General features: G+C 49.0%; 2 protein-coding genes across 3 annotated transcripts in view; one reads left to right on the plus strand and one right to left on the minus strand.

Annotated features, from left to right (window-relative positions):
- The window catches only part of PLEKHH1 (pleckstrin homology, MyTH4 and FERM domain containing H1), a 54,138-nt gene extending 39,892 nt beyond the window's left edge, over positions 1-14,246 (plus strand). For both annotated transcript variants that reach the window (XM_082618940.1, XM_082618941.1), the window contains exons 15-29: positions 479-559; positions 914-1,096; positions 1,491-1,599; positions 2,409-2,521; positions 3,139-3,315; positions 3,679-3,776; positions 4,261-4,438; positions 4,979-5,134; positions 6,423-6,523; positions 7,287-7,428; positions 8,571-8,713; positions 8,829-8,958; positions 10,528-10,614; positions 10,911-11,057; positions 12,010-14,246. In XM_082618940.1, the coding sequence (XP_082475066.1) occupies positions 479-559; positions 914-1,096; positions 1,491-1,599; positions 2,409-2,521; positions 3,139-3,315; positions 3,679-3,776; positions 4,261-4,438; positions 4,979-5,134; positions 6,423-6,523; positions 7,287-7,428; positions 8,571-8,713; positions 8,829-8,958; positions 10,528-10,614; positions 10,911-11,057; positions 12,010-12,171 (2,007 nt within the window). In that variant the 3' untranslated portion in view covers positions 12,172-14,246. The remainder of the gene's footprint in view (positions 1-478; positions 560-913; positions 1,097-1,490; positions 1,600-2,408; positions 2,522-3,138; positions 3,316-3,678; positions 3,777-4,260; positions 4,439-4,978; positions 5,135-6,422; positions 6,524-7,286; positions 7,429-8,570; positions 8,714-8,828; positions 8,959-10,527; positions 10,615-10,910; positions 11,058-12,009) is intronic.
- A 341-nt stretch (positions 14,247-14,587) lies between these two features.
- PIGH (phosphatidylinositol glycan anchor biosynthesis class H) lies at positions 14,588-22,851 on the minus strand. The gene is made up of 4 exons (XM_082618942.1): positions 22,618-22,851; positions 18,176-18,385; positions 17,632-17,715; positions 14,588-14,910 (listed from the first exon to the last, which is right to left on the minus strand). The coding sequence occupies exons 1-4, from the start codon at positions 22,795-22,797 to the stop codon at positions 14,818-14,820; spliced, it is 567 nt and encodes a 188-aa protein (XP_082475068.1). The 5' UTR covers positions 22,798-22,851; the 3' UTR covers positions 14,588-14,817.
- Positions 22,852-23,258: the final 407 nt, after the last annotated feature.

Genomic DNA, 23,258 nt, shown 5'->3' on the forward strand with positions numbered 1-23,258 from the left:
GTGAGCAAGTTCAGGGCCTGGGGCTCTGCCTCTGCCTCTGCTTCCCCGTTCAGTCTGTGTTCACAGCCATCTCCTCTGCCCATGTGCAGTGTTTTTTACACTTCACGATTACACTTGCCCAAGGGCTTCAGCCCACCGTGGCCCTTCCCTTCCGACTCTAGCCTCTGCTGACTAGCAAGTTCTTCTCGTGATCATATTCCTGGGACAGGATATCTGGTTGGCCTGGTCGATCTTTTAATGGCAGGTCATACAAGGACAGATGGGGTGTCACGTGGTCCCATGGACCCTCGCTGTGAAAGGGCTGGTTCCGTTAGTAGAGAATCTGGGTGGCATCTGAGTCTGACCTGGGATTGACCAAAGGATCTGAGTTGGACCAGGGGTTTTGAGATCTGTCTCCCTGTGGCTTCTCTTTGCCAGTCCCTGATCTTCTTCTGGGGTCGTCTGGTTCTAATAATGCTGGTTCATTTCTGGCCTACAGGTCAAGCATGGCCATTCCAAACTGGTCTGGTGTGCTCTTGTTGGGAGAACCTTCTACTACTATCGAAGCCATGAGGACAAGGTACTTCCTGGCCTCCCAACAGCTTCCCCCAAACCACATTCCTGTGGCTCCGTGTCCTTATGGAAGGCCCCAGCTTTACCCTCTACCCCACCCAGCCCCACAACAAGTACAGAGCTGGCTGGCCAGATCCCTCTAGAGTGTGTGACCAGTGTGCATGGTCCGCAGATCCTGCCTGTGTGGTCTGTCTATGCTTCTCCAAGCCCGCCTCAGCCAGGGAGCTATAGTCTCCCCCTCCCCATCTTGTCATCCACCCATGTCCTTGATTTCCAGCCCTACAAGGCCTGAGGGTTCAGAGAGAGGAGACTCCTCCGTTCCCCGCCGGCCCTCCCATTCACGGAAGGCTCGTGTCCACAGAGACCCCTGGGCCGTCTGCCTGTGCGGGACGCACGCATAGAGGAAGTAGATCGATCCTGTGACTCAGACGAGGACTATGAGGCTGGAGGAACCCGGCGGTTGCTTTCCTCCCACTGCACCCTTGTGATCCACCCCCCAGAGCACAGCCCCACCTACCTCCTCATTGGCACCAAGCATGAAAAGGTAAGGGAGGGGGCTGGGCCTCCATGGCAAAGCTTGGACCTTTGATTCTCGCCTGCCTTCTCTCTTCTGAGCTTCCCCAGATTCGAATCTATTTCCCTCCTGGACATTTTGGCAACTAGTATTTCCTGAATATTCCTTGTATTGAATCCATTCCCAGGGACCAACATCTCTTCACTGGGGCCATGAGATGGAGGGAACCACAAGCTTAGGAACTTGGGTTCACATTCAGCCGATCCCAAGTCTTTCCTCTTAGGGACCGGTGGCCTTGACTTGTGCCAGCCAGACAGGCTGACCCTCACCCTGGGCTTGGCCCCTTCAGGGAGGCTCCCTTGGAGCTCCTGCCTCCATTCTTCCCCAGCCCAGCCCCACCAGGTGGCTCTCCATCCTCTTCCAGGATACGTGGCTTTACCACCTCACAGTGGCTGCAGGTGGCAGCAGTGCCAAGGTGGGCACTGCCTATGAGCAGCTCATCGGAAAGCTGGTGGATGGTGAGGGAGACCCAGGTAAGGCGAGGGTGGCCATCACTGCTGGGTTGGAGGCTGGTGGCTGGGTAACTGTTGGTCAGGAACCCAAAGGAAGCACTACTGTGCCCTGACGCTGTTTGGAAACCTTCTAAGCCACAGAAGGGCATTCCCGTCCCGAGCTCCAGGACCCCCGTTTCTGGTGAGGATACTGAGGAGACCACTCAGTATCTGGGGGAGTTGTCTGGGGAGCAGACTTTCCGGTCACTTGGTCAACGTTTTACTTTGTTCACTGCAACTTTGCTGGCTGGGCAGAGGGTTGAGGAAAGAAGGCGGCTGGTTAATCTATAGTTAGAGTTTGTTAATAAATGAAGCCTAAGTTAGGATCAGGCTAACTAAGCTTGGGGCATTTTGGGGTCTTTATTTTGCTACTGATTCTCAGGACCCTGAAGATCCAAGGGCACCCAGAACACACACTGCTTTACTGCTGCTCCGAGGCTTGTTTGTTCCAGGCTGATATACGCTCCTCTATCCAGACCTAGCGCTGCAGGGAGAGGCCCTCCCCTGCACGCGCACGCTTGCACTCCGATGTCCACGCCTTGCATTGGACGTTCACCCCTATTGCAGCCCCACGAGCAAAGCAGTAGCCGCCTTCCTGTAAGCCATGCTTGTGAGTGTGCTGAATAAATGCAGTGCACAGCCCACACTCTGTGGATATAAAGCCAGCACAGCCCATGTGTCCCGACTGTGAAAGCACTGTCTTCCCCAGAGATCAGGGTCGGGGTGCGGGGAAGGCGAGTTCCCTCCTCAGCGCTAACGGCTGCTGCTCTCTGGTGCTGTGCTCCGGGCAGATTCCCCCCTCTGGAGGCACCCCATGCTGTGCTACAGCAAAGACGGGCTGTACACCTCCCTCACCACCCTGCCCTCCGAGGCCCTGCAGACGGAGGCTGTCAAGCTCTTCAAGGTAAAGTGGGAGCTGAGCCCAGGCCCACGGACTGGTGGCGGCGCCCTTGCCCTGTGCCCAGGCTCTGCCCAGAGCAGTTCTTCCCGCCACGGTGATGCCGGGGTGGAGAAGACCTGTGCAGTTTAGGAGGGAGCTCCCGGAGGGGTCTGAAGAGGAAGGGCAAGAAAGTCCCTCAGGGCTCCCATCGTGTCCTTTATGGCAGGGAGGCTGGAAGCTCTGGGACTTCATGGGCCCTTGGGGAGCACGAAGAGCTGCCCCCCTCCTGTAGTGGACAGCGGGAGAGGGCAGGTCTATGTTGCTTCTGGACCTGAGAGATTCTGGCCTATTTTAGAATATTCTTTGTTCCCCTCTGAATATTCTCTCTTTTAAAAAAAATGAATATGTCTTGCTTATGTAATGGAAACATGTAAAGGAAAGATCCTATCCCAAAGTAGCCTCCTCGGTAAGCGTAGACATGCTCGAGCAGTAACGATGCTCCCTCCTAGAAAGGGCTGTCTGCAGTGACCCAGAGCCTTCCTCGAGCCCTGGGCGGGGGGCGGCCCAGTCTGTCCCCTGTCACAGAGGACGGTAACCAGGGGGCTGTCAGTCTACCCGTGCCCACTGTCATTTCCCTGCAGTCGTGCCAACTCTTCATCAACGTGCCCGTGGAAGCGGCCTCGGTGGACTACCACGTGTCCCTGGCCCAGACCGCGCTGCAGGTCTGCCTCGTTCACCCCGAGCTGCAGAGCGAGCTGTACTGCCAGCTCATGAAGCAGACCAGCTGCCGTCCGCCGCAGAAGTGCTCCCTCATGCAGGTGGGCATCCCTGGGGCGGAACGGCCGACGGGAGCCGTCGGCCAGGGCTGCGCAGGACGTGGGAAAGGTGGAAGGACGTGACCGGGCAGGTATCCTCCGAGCCTGGCAGCCAGCAGGCGGCTTCCGTACTCAAGGCTGCCCGGGTCCCGCTGCCCTCTCTGTGCCCCTTCTGGATGTCTGCGCACAGTCAGGTTGTGTGATTGCGGCTCTGCACAACGCCCGACCAGGCTGGCCATCCTGGTGCCCGCAGAAGGCTGGGGGCTGCAGTTCGGAGGGGGTGGTGAAGGCTCTGTAGCTCAGGACTGCGGTGGTGGTGGCACGGCGGACCCAGCGCTCAGCCCCCAGTTCTTGTCCCCCCGGCAGTGCTGGCAGCTCCTGGCTCTGTGCGCCCCCCTTTTCCTGCCTCAGCACCACTTCCTCTGGTACGTCAAACAGCAGCTCCAGCGCCACGCAGATCCCCGGTGAGTGCACGCCGTTTCCTCTGGCACTACCGACTGGCATGATCCGGAGGGATGCAGGGGAGACTAGGATGGATCAGATCGCCCCGCCCTCTGGGGTTTGCACAGTGGTCATGTAGACTTTGCCCATCACCGTGTACGCAGATGGGCACGTGGAGCTCTGGGCACGCTCTGCACACCAATCCACGTGTGTGTGGGTATTTAGTGGGAGCCCTCATGTGGAGCTACCGCGCCCCCAGATCATCCCCAGATGTGCATTCTCTGTTGCCACGTTTTCTGGCTTCTGCAGAAAATATCCGTGTCAGCAACCTGCAGCAGATAGGCCCCGAATGACAAATGAATACCCCAGACCAGTCTTTGGGGCTCATGTCACAGCCTTCCAGCTGCAGGTTCAGTCCTATAGGTTACATGTAGGTAGGGAACCAGGGTGCCAAGGTGGTAGGGATGAGTGGATTCCCGGTTTTCCTTTCTTCCTTCGCCTTTTTAGAAATGAGACGGGCCAGTACGCCACGTACTGCCAGCGGGCAGTGGAGCGCACGCTGCAGACTGGGGAGCGGGAGGCCAGGCCGTCACGCATGGAGGTGGTGTCCATCCTGCTGCGGAACCCCTTCCACCACTCCTTGCCCTTCAGCATCCCCGTGCACTTCGCCAACGGGACTTACCAGGTGACGAGCGACCTGCCAGGTGACGAGGCTGCCGCGCTCCCTGCGCTGAATCTTCCCATATTGCCAACCCAGAGGAGAACACCTTTGGGCCAGTGGCTAAGCCTCCTTAGGCCCAGCAGATCTTAACAGGCAGACCAGCCAAAGGATGGGCCTGGGGTGCAGGGGGCGAGTGGGGCCATTCGTGCCAGTGTGGAGGGAGTACAGAGCTTGAATCACAAAAGTGCTTCACTCTTTGGGGCCTGGGAAGAAGATCTTTTGAACCCACTACGTGAACAGGGAAGCTGACACACTGACCAAGAAAGTGGCAGGGCAAGGGCCTCCCGAAGAGTGACAGCAAAGGAGGAACGGGGCTTACGTGGGGCTTCAGTTTATGGTGGGCGGGCTCCTCCCTTAAGCGCTCGCCCTCTGCACGTGGAAACCAGCTTTCTTTGGCCTCTGACGTCGCTCTCGCTCCTTTCAGCCATGCCTTTCCACCTCCCGGGCTCGGACCCCTCCACTAGCCCCCGTGGGCCTCTCTCAGGAGGTCCCCTCTCCCGGCAGGTGGTGGGTTTTGACGGCTCCTCCACAGTTGACGAGTTCCTCCAGCGGCTGAACCAGGAGACGGGCATGAGGAAGTCCTCCCATTCTGGCTTTGCCCTCTTCACGGACGACCCTTCGGGCAGGGACCTGGAACACTGCCTGCAGGGGAGCGTCAAGGTGATGGTCCCCCGTAAGCCAACTGAGCTTCCTCCTGAGCCACCTTGGTCTTCAGGATTTTGTGTTCCCAGCCTGTTTGGGGCTGAGCCCGAGGCCAGCATTTCTGTGCCATCTTAAAATGTGCCCATATAGGGCTTCCCCGGTGGCGCAGTGGTTGAGAGTCCGCCTGCCGATGCAGGGGACACAGGTTCGCGCCCCGGTCCGGGAAGATCCCACATGCCGCGGAGCGGCTGGGCCTGTGAGCCATGGCCGCTGAGCCTGCGCGTCCGGAGCCTGTGCTCCACAGCGGGAGAGGCCACACAGTAAGAGGCCTGCGTAGCACAAAAAAAAAAAAAAAAAAAAAAGTGCCCATATAGGCAGAGAAAAGTCATTTGTGCCCTTGTCTCTGGAGAGAAGATCTCCACATCCCTCCCTCCCTCCCTCCCTCCCTCCCTCCCTTGAGAGGCTGTTCAGCTTCCAGAAGAAAAGCCGCTTCCCAGCTCAGGGTAGGAAGGACAGGGAGGCACTTCTCAGCAGCAGCCCCACCCGGGCAGAGCCTGCTGCCAGTTTCGTACACACATGCGTAGACGGACAACTGTACGCCTGGACCCAGGAGATGTCGTGTTGTACGCTGGCAGCTCACTCTTACCCTGTCTACCAGGGCCCGTGCTGTGCTTACAGGTTCCACCAACTTTAAAGAGGTAGATCCTTGTGGTACTTCTGTGCGTAAAGGCCCTTGAGTGGGATTCGAACCCTATGTTGCATTAGGGTCTGGGGTTAGAGCCACGGGTCATGCTGGGTGTTTGTGGGATGTGCTGGAGCACTTGATGAGGATGATGGTTTGGGCTGCAGTTTCTGCTTTCTTTATGGTGACAGGACAAAGGCTCCTATAGTCTTTTACCATTGCCTGGAAAAACTATGCCTGGGCATCCGTAAGGCTTTGTTACACAGTAGGCCTCCGGTTATATTTGTTGAAGAGAATGGCGGTTGGTGGGAGGGAAGTGGAGCTGGTGATAGGGGCCATGGTTTTGAACTGGGGCCTGCCTAGCCTCTGGGAGGCCCCCTCAGATGTCCAGGCAATGGCGTCAGCATTCCATGGTTTGCTGCCCACGCCATGTTCAGAGCTACACCTCTGTCTGTGAGAAAGCCGCAGGCACCCTGGGTCCTGGGAGCATGAGGCCCCGCAGGTCAGCCTCCTGATGGAGGACAGTCGTTCAACCCTGCCCCGCTGCTCTGCCTGAGTCCAGCCCTGACGACCTTGTTCCCTTCATCAGGGGCTTTTCTGACTTTCCTCTTTTGCCTCATGCAGATCTGCGATGCCATCTCCAAGTGGGAACAAGCCCTGAAGGAGCTGCACTCCGGAAAGTCTGAGGGTGGCACACGTGTCGTGAAGCTGATGTACAAGAACAGGTCCTGGGCACCGCCAAGGGGGACCAAGCATGAGGGCTTGCCGCCGGGGTGCAGCTCATCACTCCCCCAGCTGGAGGCCTGTCCTGCAAAGGCAGGGCGCCCAGAGATATAACACTGCCTGCTGGTCAGTAGCTGGAGGCCCAGGCTGGCTCTGCTGGCCTCTGTGAGACCCTGGACAGCTCAGGCTCTCCGTCCCTGTACTGTGTCTGCACACTCACACATGCATACACACACCCCTGCCCCCCAAACAGACCAACTTCCTCAGGTGGCTGCATGTGTTACATTAGGAGAGGAAGATTTTGTCCGAGCACTAGATATTTAAGACTAAAGAATAAATTGCTCCTATACCAGTTCCAGGAAATACAGAAGGAGAAATCCTGACTTAATACCAATTTGACTAAGAAAATTCCATCCCGGTATGTCTCCAGGCAGATGATTTCCATTAGTCTCTTGGAATCTTAACTCATTCAGTTTCCTAATAAGCTATGATTCCAGGTACCAGATTCCCCTCACCAAATCCAGTAAGTCTTAACGGTGAATTCAGAACCGACCACATGCTGTTGCTGTGGGACCTGATGGCCCTCTGTCTGCTCTGTGTCATGCTTGGTTAAGTTTTTCTGGAGGCAGTGGAAACTAGGCTCACAAATGGTATAAACAGAGTAGTTTCTTTCTTTCTTTGGAAATCAAGATAAACAGATGCAGAGACAGCTTCATCCGTTTGGGATCCCAGCTGAGCCCTGGCTTCTCACTCTCTCCCCTGTAGGCTGTACTTTCGGAGTCAAGTCAAAGGGGAGACAGAGCGAGAGCGCCTGCTGCTTGCCTCCCAAACTAGCGGAGAGATAGTGGCAGGGAGGTTTCCCGTCAACAAGGAGCTGGCTCTGGAGATGGCGGCACTGATGGCCCAGGTAAGGTTCTGTCCAGGAGTCAGGAGGGTCAGGAGACGTCTTGGACTCACAGGTGGAGTGCACCACACAGGGGGAAACAGGAGATTCTGCGGGTCCTGAGGTGCCAGAGAGGGCGGCCTTGCTGACTCCTTACCCAGCAGAGTGCCTCACTGCAGATCCAGGCTACGTGCAGAACTCTGGGCATGGAAACCAGGGGTCTGGCTTTGAATCCTAGCCACCTTCCCGCTATGAGATCTTGGCCAAGTCACTTCACTTGTCTGTGCTGTAGTTCCCTTTTTCGTATCCCGAAAACAAAAATACCTCCCTGCCTGCCCCTAGAGGGTTGTACTAAGTGTAATTCCTAGATAATGTATGTCATATAATGTATGTGGTTAAGTGTGTACTTACAGCTGTCAAACATTGTAATGAGAACTAGGAAAAGGAACACACATTCAGACTTTGACTCTTCTCCCTATTACCTTTAGGAGGCTGTCTTGCCAAAGGAACCTGGGATACCTTCATGGTTCCCGTAAGAAAGAGTCTGGATCTACATGCTGGAGAGGATGGGGAAATAATAACAGTTGACCTTTAATACAATAAACATGTATTGAGCATGCTGTAGAGGGCCCTGTGTGAAACATTTTATATGTAGTACCCTATTTAGTTCTCACCCCCACTTTATAGATGAGTAAACTGAAGCTCACAGAGTTTAACTTGATCATGGTTTCAGAGCTGGTAAATGGCAGAGCTGGGATTTGAGCCAAGTATCTGACTCTAATGGCCACATTTGGAACAGTCAGCTCTACTGAAGGATCTGTAGCATCTTCAATCCTGTATCCCATATTTTTGGATTAGAAGCCAGAATTTCTATAGTGTTTTCCCTTGTCTGCCACTAATTAACTGTGTCTTTGGATAAGGCACTTAACAGCTGCAAAAGGAAAGTTGATCTAGACAATCTCTAATATTCTAGGACCCTAAGGTTGTTTCTCTAGTGTCTGTGAAACTTGAGATAAAGGGTCTGTTCACAAGAAGTGTTTTTTCACATCCATTCACACCTCACCAATAAAGGAATGAAATAATGGTTTATTTCACCTCTCTCAGCAGGCCCCCACCCCATTCACGTCCAAATTCCTAATTTGTCCCTCCGTGTGCTTCTACCACAGGTAGAGTATGGGGACTTGGAGAAGCCCATCCTGCCAGGACCTGGGGGCACACCCCCTGCCAAGGCTCTGCATCACCTCCAGCAGGTCCTAGACAGGTTCTACCCAAGGCGCTACAGACACGGGGCCCCCCTGGAACAGCTGAGGTAGGCTGCAAGGTCTTGCAGGGAGTCACCGTAGGGAAGCATGGGCTGCAGTTGGGGAAAACCTCAGAGCTGCAACAGAAACATGGCACCATCTCTCTCCACCCATCTAAACCAGGCACCTGGCAGATCAGCTGACCACAAAGTGGGCCGCACTGCAAGGCTGCTCCTCTCCTGAGTGCATCCGCATCTACCTGACAGTGGCCCGGAAATGGCCCCTCTTTGGTGCTAAGCTCTTTGCTGCTCAGGTAAGTGTGGGCGGTTTCCAGCAGGAGTGGTTACCACACCCTCAGGAACTCCCTAAGTTTCTCCTGGATTCGGTCAAGTTTGAGCCAGTTCAGTCTGCAGCGCCCACCCTCAACCACTAGGGGTCACTATCTTTCCACCCATTTCTTGCCTACTCCAGCTTCCCCTGGTCCAGAGCAGTTGTGACTCATTGCTTTCGGGCCAGGGTTATTTCTGGGTGATCCTTAACTTTCCTTTATTGACTTCTTTCCCAATCCTACCCTTGAAAAAAAAAAAGACAGGGTCAACTAATCCACAACAGAGTTCACACTTGATATGATGTTCCGCTTGAGAATGTTTTTACCTTAAAAAAAGTTTGAAAGAACAACGTGTAACCTAAACGAATACATCTCTGCTGACCTGGTGCAGCCACAGAGGGATCTGACTACTCAGGCACCAGTTAATTTCTCCTGCTGGAAGGCCAGGTGGCTAAAAGTAATTTCAGCTGGAACTTTTCTTCACCGGGTATCTGGTGTGCATGAACCTTTGTACGTAATCACAGTGTCCTATCCTCGAAGCTGGATCATGATCCTGTTCACTGAGGATACAGATTAGACAACAGACATTCACTCATTCATTCAACAAAGAATTGTTGAGCTCCTACTATTATTTCTCAGGCATTGTGCTAGTTGTCTGAGGTGACAAGAGGTGAGCAAATCAGACACGTCCTCATCTTCATGGAGCTTCCCATCTAGTGGGGGAGGTACACACTAATCAACTATTCACACATACACTCTCTCTTTCTATATATATATATATATATATATATATATATATATATATATATATATATATATATATAAATATAATTTTTTTAGAAGCTGTCACAAGTGCCATGAAGGAAGAGTACAGGGGTGTTATAAAGGCATATAACATGGGGACCCACTTAGTCTGGAAGGCTGGGAGAAGCTCCTGAAAAAAGGGACATGTCCCATCTCTCTCCCCAGGGTAGGAGAGACAGGAAATCTAGATTGCCCTACTGCAGCCCTGGCAGTGAAAATTAGTCATTCTAGGACTTATCCACCAAATAGTCATTTTTCTCCCTGGTAGGGCCTAAAGCCCTTGCATTATTGTTTTCCTAATTATTTTATAGTCCCTAGGAAATTGGTTGAAGCAAGATGCAGCTTGCACTTAGGAGGGCCTGTGGGTGGAATGCTGTCAGTTTCTGAGAGCCAGGAAAAAACAGCCTGTTCTCCATGCCTGTGACAGAACAGCCAGGGTTGGCCTCTGTTCTGGAACAGGAACAAAGTGTACTGTGTTCTGTACCATGGCAGGACGGGCTACAGGTACTACAAGAAAGTGATACTCGGGGGTGTTAGTAGGTGGCCAGAGCCCCAAGCCAGGTGCCTCCTGCCATGAGCAGCCTGTTTACTCCAGCATGCTGTACAAATACCACCTTCTATGTTTTCCAAAAGAAAAAAGTTGGAAATCACTGCCTAGCAGATCCCTGGATGTGCCTTCTTCCTCAGAAAGCTCTAGTGGTTCAGAATCCCTAGCTGTGGATGTCTGATGGGATTTTCCTGTTCCCCCAGCCTGCACAGCTGTCTTCCAAGGAGAACACTCTGGTGTGGATTGCCGTGAATGAGGATGGTGTCAGCATCCTGGACCACAACACTATGGTACGGGAGGATGAGGGCTGGCTTCTTGACCCCTCCTTCTCCTGACAGTATCTTTTCTTCTCTCTGGCCTCAAAGGGCTGAGCTAAGTGACCACGGTTTTCCTTCCCCCACCCCCTGCCCAAGTACTGCTGTCCTCTAGTCTAGACACAACTTGTAGACATTCAAAATGTAGATCTCCAAAGTGTGACCACTTCAGACTTCTCCCTTCCTGGTCTGGAAGAGACCGAGCATGCTGGCTCCTAGCTCAGGAGGCAGGTGGAAAGTTTTTCCAGAACTAACTGGATCTTTCCCCACAGCAAGTGCACGTCACTTATCCCTACTCTTCAGTGATGACCTTTGGTGGCTGCCGGGATGACTTCATGCTTGTGATTAGATCCACTTCAGACCAGAGCTCTGGAAAAGGCCACATTGAGAAGTTGATCTTCCGGATGGCTGCTCCCAAGGTGGGTCTGAAAGCTGCTGAAACATTTTACCCTGCTGTGGTCTGATGAGATGGGCTTGGAGCTTAGAAAGGAAACTGGGGTTAGGACAGTACTCTAGAAGGGCTCTGCCCCAAATGAAACTTTTGGCCCTATCATCAGTACCCCAGAGGGTTCAGGTGGCGTCTCTGCGGTCACTGCTGAGCTGGCAGGTGGAGGGGCCGGCGGGAGAGGGAACTCACTCTGGTCCAGCTACTCTGCGCTCCTCACGTTACCTTCCTCTGTCTGTCAGCCACAGCACCGGACGGGCTTGAATGGGGGCCCTCTTGCTGCTCTCGTCCTTGCAGCAGGCCCAAGTGTTCTCACCTTGCCTTGGGCTCTGCTGTCCCGGCACTAGTCACAAGTGGGACAGTCTGAACATGCTCCCCCTTCCCTGGGGTCTTGAAGAAGGTCCTAGGAACTGTTCACTTTAAGGGCCTTGTTCCTACTCAGTACAGGAAATGTTGATGCAAAAAATAACAATTGCAGAGACTCTGAAACCAAAGTTCTGATTTATAGTTCCTGGCTCCCTTCTGAGCAACTGGAAACCCTGTTGTTTTAACCCTAAAGCTGGAGTTCGCTAAACCACCTCCTCCTTTCAATACTGTCCCTGCCAAAGGAGAGGATATACAGAGCCTTTCCTCCAGGGAGGCTGCCTTGCCTCGCCTTGCCTTGGAGACAGCCAGGGTGGAATGTTGGTCCTCCTGTCCTCAGGAGGTACTGGGCACCTCAGGACCTCCAGATGCCTATTTCACTAGGCCTCTGAGCCTCACAGGAACAATCCCCTTTGGACATTTCGTCCCGGGTGGGTATTTTAATTTAAGGGACAAACTGAAGCCCAGGAAGCTTATATAACCAGTGTAACATCTAGTGAGTGAGAGCCAGGATTCAAGCCAAAGCCAGTGTTCAATTCCTTTGTTTCTCTTTCTCTCCTTAGATTGCAGAGGTGACCTTCATCATGGCCAGCTACATGAACCACTGCTCCACAACCGTGGACCCACCCCCCAACCCGCCTGCTGCCTGCCAGCCATGGGAACTGGATGGACGACAGTTCTTTGCTTCTGTTCCATGTGCTGCCAAGGGGCCAACGTTGCTGTGAATATTTCTCCTACCCCTTTCCCCACCACCACCTGGTGCCTCTGGGATTAGAGGGATGTATCCTCGGGTGCGATACTACTGTGATGGGTCTAACAGCCCCCTGCAGCCTGCCCCAGTTGTTCTGTGAAATGTGTATTGCAGTGTCCATGAAGCCTTTACTCTCTAGGTGCCTTATAATGTTTCAGGGCCAACCTTTAAAAATCCAGACCCAGTACAAAAACCACTTTTTTTTCACAAGAATACTGAGCTCTGGATGCTGCCCCATTCTAGACACAGATAGGGATGGCCCACTGTTACTGGTTACTGAGGGCATCAGTGCTGTAAGTCAGAATTTCCTGCACTGCTACTCCCAGGGAGACTAATATGTTTATGTTGTGTATGGTCCTCGTGCAGGGATTTATACTTGAAGTTTTCCCGACATCCCTGCACAGGAGAGGACTAGGATTTCCAATTCACCTGAACTCCAACAAAAGCTTAGAACTCACTAAGACTGGACTTCCTTTCCCATATGGGAAAGGTGTTGGCAGGGCTGGAGGAAAAGGAGGAGACTCACCTTTCCCCTTCCCCTGGTGCGAACAAGGAGGCATTGGCGGTGCCCTTCTGGGGCAGCGGCACCTGTCTCTGCAGGACAAGGCGCTATTCCCCTGAGACTGAAGCTGTTCTCTCTCACACTGGACCATCAGCCCAACTGGGTACAGGCAAGGGCAGGGGCTAGGTCCAACCTCACCTCTCCCTGTCTCATTTTAACAACTGGACAGGGCTCAGTGAAGGCTGTGCTTACTACTGTAGGAGAAGGTGGTCGTCGCTTGTCCCCCTGCTCTTTGAAAAACCCAGCAAATGCATTCTGCTTTTTGCTGCTCTGTGAGGCCACCAAAGATGAGTCAGAAACAGAAGACCCCCTGCAGGCTCGTGGGCCTGGATTTGCTCCTTAAGACTTCTGGCGAACTTGCGCTGGGAATTAGTTTGAGGGCAGATGCACATATGTGTTATCTGTCCTAGCCTGAGAGCATCAGGTGAAAGAAATTGAAAGTATCATCTTTCACCTTTTGCCTTCCTGACGATGCCAATATCCCGCCATCCCCGAGTGAGACCTTCTCTTGGATGCAGAGATGATCTTGTCTCCGCCCTCCCTTAACAGGAAAAAAAAAAAAACAAAAAGACGAAAGAGTTCATTTATACTCTGATTTTCCAACACTGAAGAAACTGAGTTTTATTTCATAGCTCTAAGGCAGTCTTATCATTTTTTGATAAAGTGCCGAACAAACTATATGGGTTTAGCAATAGCATCCAAGAACCAAGCCTTTAACCCCAGTAAAGTGTGTGTGTTGCACACTGAAAACTGCAAGGCTGGAACTAGTTTATCTGAACACCTCAGCTGCTGTAAGCTTCCCCTCTCTCACCCATTAAACTGACAAGCATGATGAAAAAAGCAGCACATCAGAGTGTCTGCCTTTTTTAAATGAACTTGACTTTGCCAGGCTGGCAATTTTATAGCTGCCTCCCATTTCTGTTCCTGCCTTTCCCCCAGCATTTGGGATTTAGCTGAGACATTTCTACCTCGAACAAGTCACATGTCACATGTCCCACAGGCTCCTGAATAACCCCTCCAGGGCTGGTGTAAAAGGCAGAAGTTCCAGCTCTGGTTTTGTAATATCTTGAGTGCCTCTAAGGCAAATAAGGAATTATCATCTAGCCAGGACTTATAAAAAAAAAAAAAAATCCCAAAGAAAAAGTAAGCAAGAATGGAGCTGTGTTCATATTGAATTTGGGGGTCAAGCTATTTCCCCCACCCTGTCTTCTTCCCAACCCTTCAGGAATCCTCCCTTAGTTTATTAATTTTATACAGAAGAAACTGCCTTATAAACAAAGGCTTCTATAGTATGTATGTTTATCCTTCTTTAACATGTCTGGAAACCAAAGTCAAATTTCTGTCTGGCCTTTTATCTCACCCCTCTTGGCAAAAGAAGTTTTTGAAACCACAGACAATGCTGAGTAACAAGAGTATTAATGTGCTTGATACCCGTGACTGAAATGCCATGATCGTGTTTGTCAATAAAAAGCAGCTGTCTGAACGAAGCAATTGTGTATGTTTTGGAAGGAGATCTATTTATTAAGAGAATCATCATAAATTAACCCTGTACAGAACACAGGAGCTAGGTGGACAGAGACTAGTCTTTTGTAGGACATTTCTTCCTACTCACCAGCCCCTGAAGGGCTTGCTTTTTTTCCTAACTTTTATACAGGGGTACTGTGCAGTTGAAAATTATCTTTCTCAAGAGATCTGATGTCAGTTTCCCACTGTCTTGCTCTACACATTTCAACAAAAAGTAAACTTGAATGTGCTTCGGAATTTCACAAAGTGCTCTTCATCAACATTACTCCTGACACACTGTTTCGAGGTCTTCCCTCAGGTGGTAAACAAAATCTTACAAGGGGAACACTAAAATACACATAAATACTTTGCTCAACATCACACAATAAGTTAGGCTTCCAGGCACCTGCTCTATGGCTCTGAGATCCACCGCATCCATACTGGTTCCTAGGACTGTGCCCACTTGATTGTTTAAGATACAGAAAATAAACCAGCCACTGTGGCTTAGGAGTCATCTCCTCTGGAAAACAATACTGGCCTTCTAAATGCTGGGACTCACGGGCTCGTTGATGTGGCTTTCTGGTGTGCCAGGATGTCCTGGCAGCTTCTGTACACTTCAATCAAGCAGTCCAGCCGGGGCTTGGCACTCTGAATTCCAAAGGGGAGAAATGCAGAGACAAGATGAACGTCAAGTGCTTAGTGGTATTGTGTCCGTGTGCAACCTCAATCTCTCACCCACGACCAGGGGGTCCAAATGGTACAGGTGTGGGCTTCAGAGAGGCAGAAGTTCAGGCCTCACAGCATTTTGCTGGGAGGAATCCCTAACCAGGCCCACATCCCAGCCTGTGAACTGTGGAAGCAGGAGCTCGAAAGACAGTTTTGTTTTTTTTTTGTGGTACACGGGCCTCTCACTGTTGTGGCCTCTCCCGTTGCGGAGCACAGGCTCCGGACGCGCAGGCTCAGCGGCCATGGCTCACGGGCCCAGCCCCTCCGCGGCATGTGGGATCTTCCTGGACTGGGGCACGAACTCGCATCCCCTGCATCGGCAGGCGGACTCTCAACCACTGCGCCACCAGGGAAGCCCGAAAGGCAGTTTTTAATCTGTCTAAATTTCATGACCTCCACCTAAGAGCAAGCAAGAAGAGTAACAAGGACAGACCCTCTTGGGAAGTATCACAAGCTGCAAAGCAGTTCTCAGAGACAACAAGGGCGGTTTAATATGTAAATATTGAAAATTATTTTGTATAATGAAACATAATACAACCAAATGAGAAGAAAAGCCACAGAATGGGGAAAATATATGGGGAAAGCATATTTAATAACAGTTTGCTACCCAAAATATGTAAATCGTTACAATGCATAATCACTATCTAGTATCTACTTCACTAACAGAGGAGATGGAGAGTTTAAAACAGAAAATACTGATAGGTAGTACTCACAAGGAAATATGAAAAGTCTCTGTCATTTAAAGAGACACAAATTTAATAACTGTAAATTCCTTTACCTACATACTAAACTAAAAAATAGCTAAACCCACTGTTAGCCAAGACTACAGGAAAACAAGTACAAATTCGCAAAAGTATGGTAAAGTTGTCCAATCTCTGGAGCCAAATCTCAAACATGAAAATCTATGAAACCATTCATGAGCTTTAATAAAATAATTTTGAACTATAATGCAGAAGAATTTTAGCTTAGCTTCCTTAAATCCTTTGTGAAAAAGGAAGGGCAGTGAGGCAGAGTTACCTGCATACGTACTTTATATACCTATAAAATAACTGATTATAATCATGTTTGTATAAGTTGTGTTTTTTTTAATTTTTTAACATCTTTATTGGAGTATAATTGCTTTACAATGGTGTGTTAGTTTCTGCTTTATAACAAAGTGAATCAGTTATACATATACATGTGTTCCCATATCTCTTCCCTCTTGTGTCTCCCTCCCTCCTACCCTCCCTATCCCACCCCTCCAGGCGGTCACAAAGCACCGAGCTGATCTCCCTGTGCTATGCGGCTGCTTCCCACTAGCTATCTATTTCACATTTGGTAGTGTATATATGTCCATGCCACTCTCTCACTTTGTCCCAGCTTACCCTTCCCCCTCCCCGTATCCTCAAGTCCATTCTCTAAAAGGTCTGCGTCTTTGTATAAGTGTTTTTTTGTAAGAGCAAAACAAAAAATAATCTGAACGTGATTTCAAAAGCTAGCAAATGAGGTAGCTAAATAAACTGATACTTGACATGATATAATTATTTAAAATAATAAGTATAATGGCCTTTGTAAATGCATGAAAATATGTATATTAAAAAAGCAAGGGGGCTTCCCTGGTTGCGTAGTGGTTGAGAATCTGCCTGCCGATGCAGGGGACATGGGTTCGAGCCCTGGTCTGGGAAGATCCCACATGCCGCGGAGCAACTAGGCCCGTGAGCCACAACTACTGAGCCTGCACGTCTGGAGCCTGTGCTCTGCAACAAGAGAGGCCGCCGCGATAGTGAGAGGCCCGCGCACCGCGATGAAGAGTGGCCCCCGCTTGCCGCAACTAGAGAAAGCCCTCGCACAGAAACGAAGAGCCAACACAGCCAAAAATAAATAAATAAATAAATAAATAAATAAATGTTTTTTTTTAAAAAAAAGAACAAGAGCTTCCCTGGTGGCGCAGTGGTTAATCTGCCTGCCAATGCAAGGGACACGGGTTTGAGCCCTGGCCCGGGAAGATCCCACATGCCGCGGAGCAACTAAGCCCCTGTGCCACAGCTACTGAGCCTGAGCTGTAAAGCCTGCAAGCCACAACTACTGAGCCCGTGTGCCACAACTACTGAAGCCTGCACGCCTAGAGCCCGTGCTCCGCAACAAGAGAAGCCACGACAATGAGAAGCCCACGCACCGCAATGAAGAGTAGCCCCCGTTCACCGGAACCAGAGAAAGCCCGCGCGCAGCAACGAAGACCCAACACAGCCATAAATAAATAAATAGATAGATAGATAAATTTATATATGTAAAAAAACAAGACACAAAATAGTGTATAACAGTCTGTATAGATCAATAACATCTATGTAAAATCGCATATTGGCAGGCTGACGGAGTCAAAGCAGATGAATGATGACCTACAGGCAGAAGTTGCTATATATTTGTTTTTAGCTCTAAAATTTGTATAAATTCATAATATTTCGGAAAGCCTTATTTGCCTCAGAAAGGAATTTCTGAAATAACCAAAATCCTAATTCTCAGTAAAAATACCCCTCAGGTATCCTCAAATACTCTTGACAACAGAAGTTCACATTCCTACTGAACATAAGAAGCCATGGATATACAGAGAGGAGGGGAAAGGTAGAGGATTTCTTTGCAGAAGAAACTTAAGTATTCTGTGCTCACCTGGAAGAGAGGTACTACTTGGGATATCCCATGTGGTTCCACTGGATCCTTCAATAAAATGCAGAGGTAGTAAATCACCTTCTGCTGTAAGAAAATAAACCAAATAGCAGAGATCTAAGTAAAATTCAGTCTTCTTTCTCAAGGGAAGGCTTAAGACTTTTTCATACACTTGAAAAAGAATGCATTTGAAGTGAGGGAGAAGTATATTCTCATTCTTTAGATGAAAAATACAAAACAACAACAACCAGAGATGACTTTGAAGCAGGGCTAGAAAATAAAGATGAAATGCTGACTCCCTATCCATAAAAACCTATAGTATCTCTTTAAAAATAAAGGACACATGTTTTCAATACAAGTTTCACTTTTATGGCTTAAAGACATGTCAGCCAAAAAGAAAACACTACAGGTACTGGAACAGAGAGCCCTCAAGTTTAATTCTGTGACATCAGTTGCTTTACGTATTAAGGCTCAGTTTAGATCCAGGCATACCCCATGGGCTGCCTCATCCAGAGAGGCCTGTAATATTTACTACTTAAATACTTACCATGTAAATAGCCTCATTAATGACAACATCCTTCACCTCGCCCATCTCAATGAAGGTGGTGCTTTCTTTGCCTGAGGCATAGGATGAGGTCATCTGGATGCCAAGGGAATCAATGATTAACAGAGTCTCCTGATCAATCTTCACAAAATGGAGGTAACCAAGCAGGCCTAAGAGAGTGATGAAGATGGCAGCAGAGAGGATCATGCTGTTCTGGAGAGAGAGCCAGACACAGGCGGTAAGGTTACCAAGTGGTCCTCCACATACAGCTCTGCTATTTAATAAGTCAACTCTAGGCAATGTGGAAAAAAGCCTTTGTTCTGTTGTGAGGTGAACAGATGGGAAGAACACGCACGGAGGAAGATGAAACTACTTTTACTTGGGCTCTGTAGTGCTACGAAAGCATATGATAAAATACAGCCAGAAAACAAATGGATAAGTCTCGGGAGGAGAACCTCCATCAGCAAAATACCCATCACACCGCTTTCAGAGACTTTTCTTCCAAAATTTCAACTTAAGGACTCAGATCTTCTCTTCTCACGCTCCAGAGAGACTCGAGAGTAATAAAGTGCTTAGCACAGTGTAGCAGATAATACTCAACAGCCGCTCCTCCTTCCTAACAGAAGTTGCAGTGAATGATGATTGGTTCCCACTCCTGCCAATGACTGGTTCAGAAATGGACCTATGACACAACTCTAGCCAATGAGATGTGAGGGGAAGTCGGCTGGAGGGGGTTCTGGAAAACTAAGTCCATCTCAAAAAAGAGATCTAAGGAAGAGAAGGCCTCTTCATCCTGAGGTTTTGATGCCTGAAACCAACTACGTGGCCTCTGCCAAACCACGTGGAAAGCTAGGCTGAGGACAGGTAGAGTACATCAAGGGCGGAAGAGCAGTAAGATGAAAAAAGTAAAATCAACAGAGCCTCTTAAGCCCTCTAGAGCCCTCCTTCGTCCTGACTTCTTGTTTTGTTAACTAATAAAGATCTTACTATTTAGGGCTCTTTTAGTTGTTTTGGGCTGTGACTGACTAACGTGTTAAGGCTGACTGACTAGATGAAATGACTGATGTGTTAAGGGCCCCCAAAATGGTATTCACTTCTTTGATTCTAAGACGCATCTACAACCTTTTAACATTTCTGAAGTTGAAATGTGTTTTTCTATCAAGGTATGTTTCTTTCATGTGGCACTGTTTTCCCTTTTTTTCCCAAAAAGCTATTTAGAAGGATGACACAGGAAAAAAATCATCGATGATCTAGAATCAAGAGATTCACTAATTTACGACTGTCATTCCTTGAGCGTAGGAAGTGTTTTATTAATTTTTTGTTACTGACAAGATACCCTCTTGGACCTAACTCTAGTCAAGCTCTTCTAAGTGCTGGACCTTGGTGTCCATTCTTGTTGGGCCTGCATTGTCCAACAAGCTGTAGCAAGAATCTTGCTAAGTGAGTTTAAAGAAGACCCTCACCCTTGGTATCTAATCACCGTGGCCTGCCTTCAGCCAGAAGTCTGTCAAATCAATTTACTCAGAATCCCCCTTTACCCCTGATATTTCCTTTTAGTAATTTTCCATCCACTGACCCCTGACCCTGCTCCTTAGCTATAAATTTCCACTGGTCCCTGCTATATTTAGAATTGAGCCTAATTCAATACTTAAGTCTCTTTTCTCCCATTGCAATAGTTTCTGAATAAAATCCGTGTTTACTGCTTTAACTACTGACCAGCTCTGGTTTTCCTTGAAGGTACCTTGCGACTTCTTTCTACATAACACATAGTTAACTGTTAGATCAGGAGTCTGAAAACTATTTGGGCCTGTGATATGTTTGTCTGGTCCACCTTGAGCTAAGAATGTTTTTTACATTTTTTAAAGGGTTGATAAAAAGAAAGAGAGAAAAAGAAACAGAAGAATCTGAGACAGAGACCTGAAAGCCTAAAATATTTACTATTCGACCTTTTAAAGAAAAAGTTTGCTGACCTCTGTGCTAGGAAATTATTTGTTGATTAACAAATGAAGGATGGAGAAATCTATGTGCTGGGTCTCTGATGACTCTACTTTGAGCTAATTAAATGTCTAGTATCTAGTACAGTGTCTTGTACATAGTGTGAACTGAATAAGCAGTATGGAAGAATAGAGAGAGATAAAATTCAGTTCTGGCCCTTACAGATTTATTAGAGGCAAGATTAACATATATAAAATACTTTTGGAGAATACTATGATTCTGACTAGAAGTGACTAAGACAGGATTAAAAGAGAGAGAAAGCCAGAAAGAGAGACATTAAAGCACACAGGAATATCCTATGAAGACTTCCAAGGAAGCAAGATTTAACTGGTGCAGGGGAGGTGGTGGTTACTGACAAATATACTTAGCTGAGAAAAGGAAGGGGGAAGGACATTCCAGGTTGGAATAAGTAAGGTAAAAACCTAGAATTCTAATAGAACTGTGAATTCAAAAACTGGGAGGAAAGAAGGGATGAAGAAGAGTATATACTTAGGGGATTTGATCCATATCAGCTTTTCTATAAAGTAATCCCTGCCCCAAACTTCATTATCCCTGAATTTTTTATACTTCATTTTTCCTTCTGAAATTCTATTTAACAGTTCAATATTCGTTTTGGGTTGAAGTTCAGCCACATGTTTTTTTTTTTTCTTTTTGCGGTATGCGGGCCTCTCACTGTTGTGGCCTCTCCCGTTGCGGAGCACAGGCTCCGGACGCGCAGGCCCAGTGGCCATGGCTCACGGGCCCAGCCGCTCCGCGGCATATGGGATCCTCCCAGACCGGGGCACGAACCCGTATCCCCTGCATCGGCAGGTGGACTCTCAACCACTGCGCCACCAGGGAGGCCCAGCCACATGTTTTAATGAATTCCTTCATCAGATTTCTTCTCATCCTAGCTGAGATTCAGTAATTAGTAGTTTTGAATAGGAGGAAAAATAAGAAATTTTGGTACACAGAGCCCTTAAGTAGTGTTGTAGTGGAGTTTAAAGGAAGATAAGGTTACCGAGCCCTGGACATTTGCTGAGGGTAAGTGGGATATACCAGGATGAGAGAGGTGAGTACAAAAGGGAGCTGGCGTAAACACAAACTTCTATTTAAAAATTTTGCCTAAGCAAGCCCCCCGCAATGAGGAGACATCATAATATAGTGGGAAAAAAATGGTTTCAGAGTCAGACAGCCCTGGGTTTGAAGCCCCGTATGCCATTTACTAGCTTTATCACTTCGGATAAGTTATTACTCTTTCTGAGTCTTGGTTTTCTTCTAAGGTTGAAATGAGGCATTCAGTAAAGCAGTTGGCACTCAGTGGGCATTTAATAAGTACTTGTTCCCTCCTCCTCACATGACTACCTGACCAGAGCTCAGGCTAGTATTGATATTCAACTATTTTATATATTAAATCTTTCTTGGGGGAGGAGGAAGGACTGTCTTGGCAACTTAACCATTTTGATTGACTTATGGACAAATTTTTAGATACAATTTGGTACAAATTAGGGCATATATTTTGCATATATCTATACTACTAAATTACCATGCTCTGAAATATGCTCTGATGGCAAAAAAAAGCAAATGGATGCAGTATTGAAAACAATACCCAAATGATAGAAATAAATAGCCTTGCTGTATTTCAGCTCTGGTCAGACCACTCCTGAAATAATACAGTCCACACAGGACACTAAATATGAAACTAAATTCATCCTGAAAAGGCAATTAGGATGATTCCTTTTATTTTAGGTCTGTCACAATGCTACTACATGTGACCCTCACAATGCTGTGAAGTTGGTCTGGCAGATATTAATTCCATTTTAGAGATGTGAAAACTGAGGCTCAGAAAATAGGAATGAGTCTGGCAATTGAGCACAGAAACCACTCCTCTCCGTAATTTCACAATTCTTTAGAAAATACTTGAAGTTGGGGAAGGGATTTGGTGGGGGGGTTTAGATTGCCTTGAAAAAGAGAGATTAGGAAGAACTATCAAACAATTAACTTGCACACAATTCTTGTGATTTATGGAGGCAAAGACAGTTTCTAGAAGACTGTAAAAGGTATTGTTAGCAGTGATTCCTCGGAGGGGTGAAAGTTACGGATGAGGACGATATACTTAGTTCTCTGAACTTTTGGAACTGAATTACTATGCGCATGTACTACAGAGAGCACATGGAAGTTAAAGTTTTAGGCTGTCCTGCAAGGACTAGATGTGTGCTGGGTGGAACCACGGAGCAGAGCAGCGACCCAGGAGGGGGATAAAGTACAGGAGCACAAACTTCACTAAACTTAAGGAAGAGAGCTGGTCCAGCAGCGGAATGGCGTCCCCGGAACCACCGAGTTTCCGCCCTCCAGGCCCTACGACTGCAGGAGGGTCCGGCGAGAGGTCTGGGCTCGACCCTAAGGCCCCAATGACCCTTCCAAACCCGAGCCCCCGACTCCGATCGCGGGAAGCGGCCGGCCGGCCTTACCTCGCAGAGGGTGAAGAGTCCGTAGGCCGCTAGCCACACGCTGCAGGTGACAGCGGTGAGCGAGCGCAAGGTGATCCGAGGGCAGCTGAGGCAGAACTCCAGGCAGGAAGGGGAGTAGAAGCGGCGCTGCAGGGCCAGGCGGCCGCCACAAATATCTGAGAAGCTCTGCTCGTCCTCCATGGCCGGCTCGCCCACACCAGGCCATGCCGCGCCGCTCTAGCGCGCCCTCCAGTGTCCTCTCGCCGGCTCTGGACTCACTTCCCCACATCCGGGTTGGCCCGCCCCGCCCCAGGCTGCGCGCAGCCGCAGTTTCGCGCCGACAGCAGCCAAGGCTCTCGGGGTTTTCCACGCCCGGACCCGCAAAGATTCGTGGCGGGCCAACGTCTGAGCGGACAGATTAAAACCGCTATTAACGTGCTTTCGCTCGACAAACTGAGTTTTATTTCCAAGCCAGAGTACGCCCCAAGGAGGCAGTCCGCAGGTATTCGTTCATTTCACTCATTCATTCATTCATTCTTTCATTCCGGTGCCAGGTAGTTTTAAGTGCTGAAGGTACAGAGGTGAACAGTATTGACAAGGTCCCTGCCTTCAGGCAGCTTCCTTCCTATTAAGAGAAGCAATATGGAAATAATTTCAGAGAG

This window comes from Mesoplodon mirus (assembly GCF_964341445.2).
Source record: "Mesoplodon mirus genome assembly, chromosome: 4".
NCBI classification, from domain to species: Eukaryota; Metazoa; Chordata; class Mammalia; order Artiodactyla; family Ziphiidae; genus Mesoplodon; species Mesoplodon mirus.

Coding starts and splice junctions, on each gene's coding strand:
- PIGH (XM_082618942.1), bottom strand. CDS start 22,797: ATGGAGGACGAGCAGAGCTTCTCAGATATTTGTGGCGGCCGCCTGGCC. Junction 18,386..22,617: donor GACTCTTCACCCTCTGCGAG/GTAAGGCCGGCC, acceptor CTCTCTCTCCAG/AACAGCATGATCCTCTCTGC. Junction 17,716..18,175: donor TTAATGAGGCTATTTACATG/GTAAGTATTTAA, acceptor ATTTTCTTACAG/CAGAAGGTGATTTACTACCT.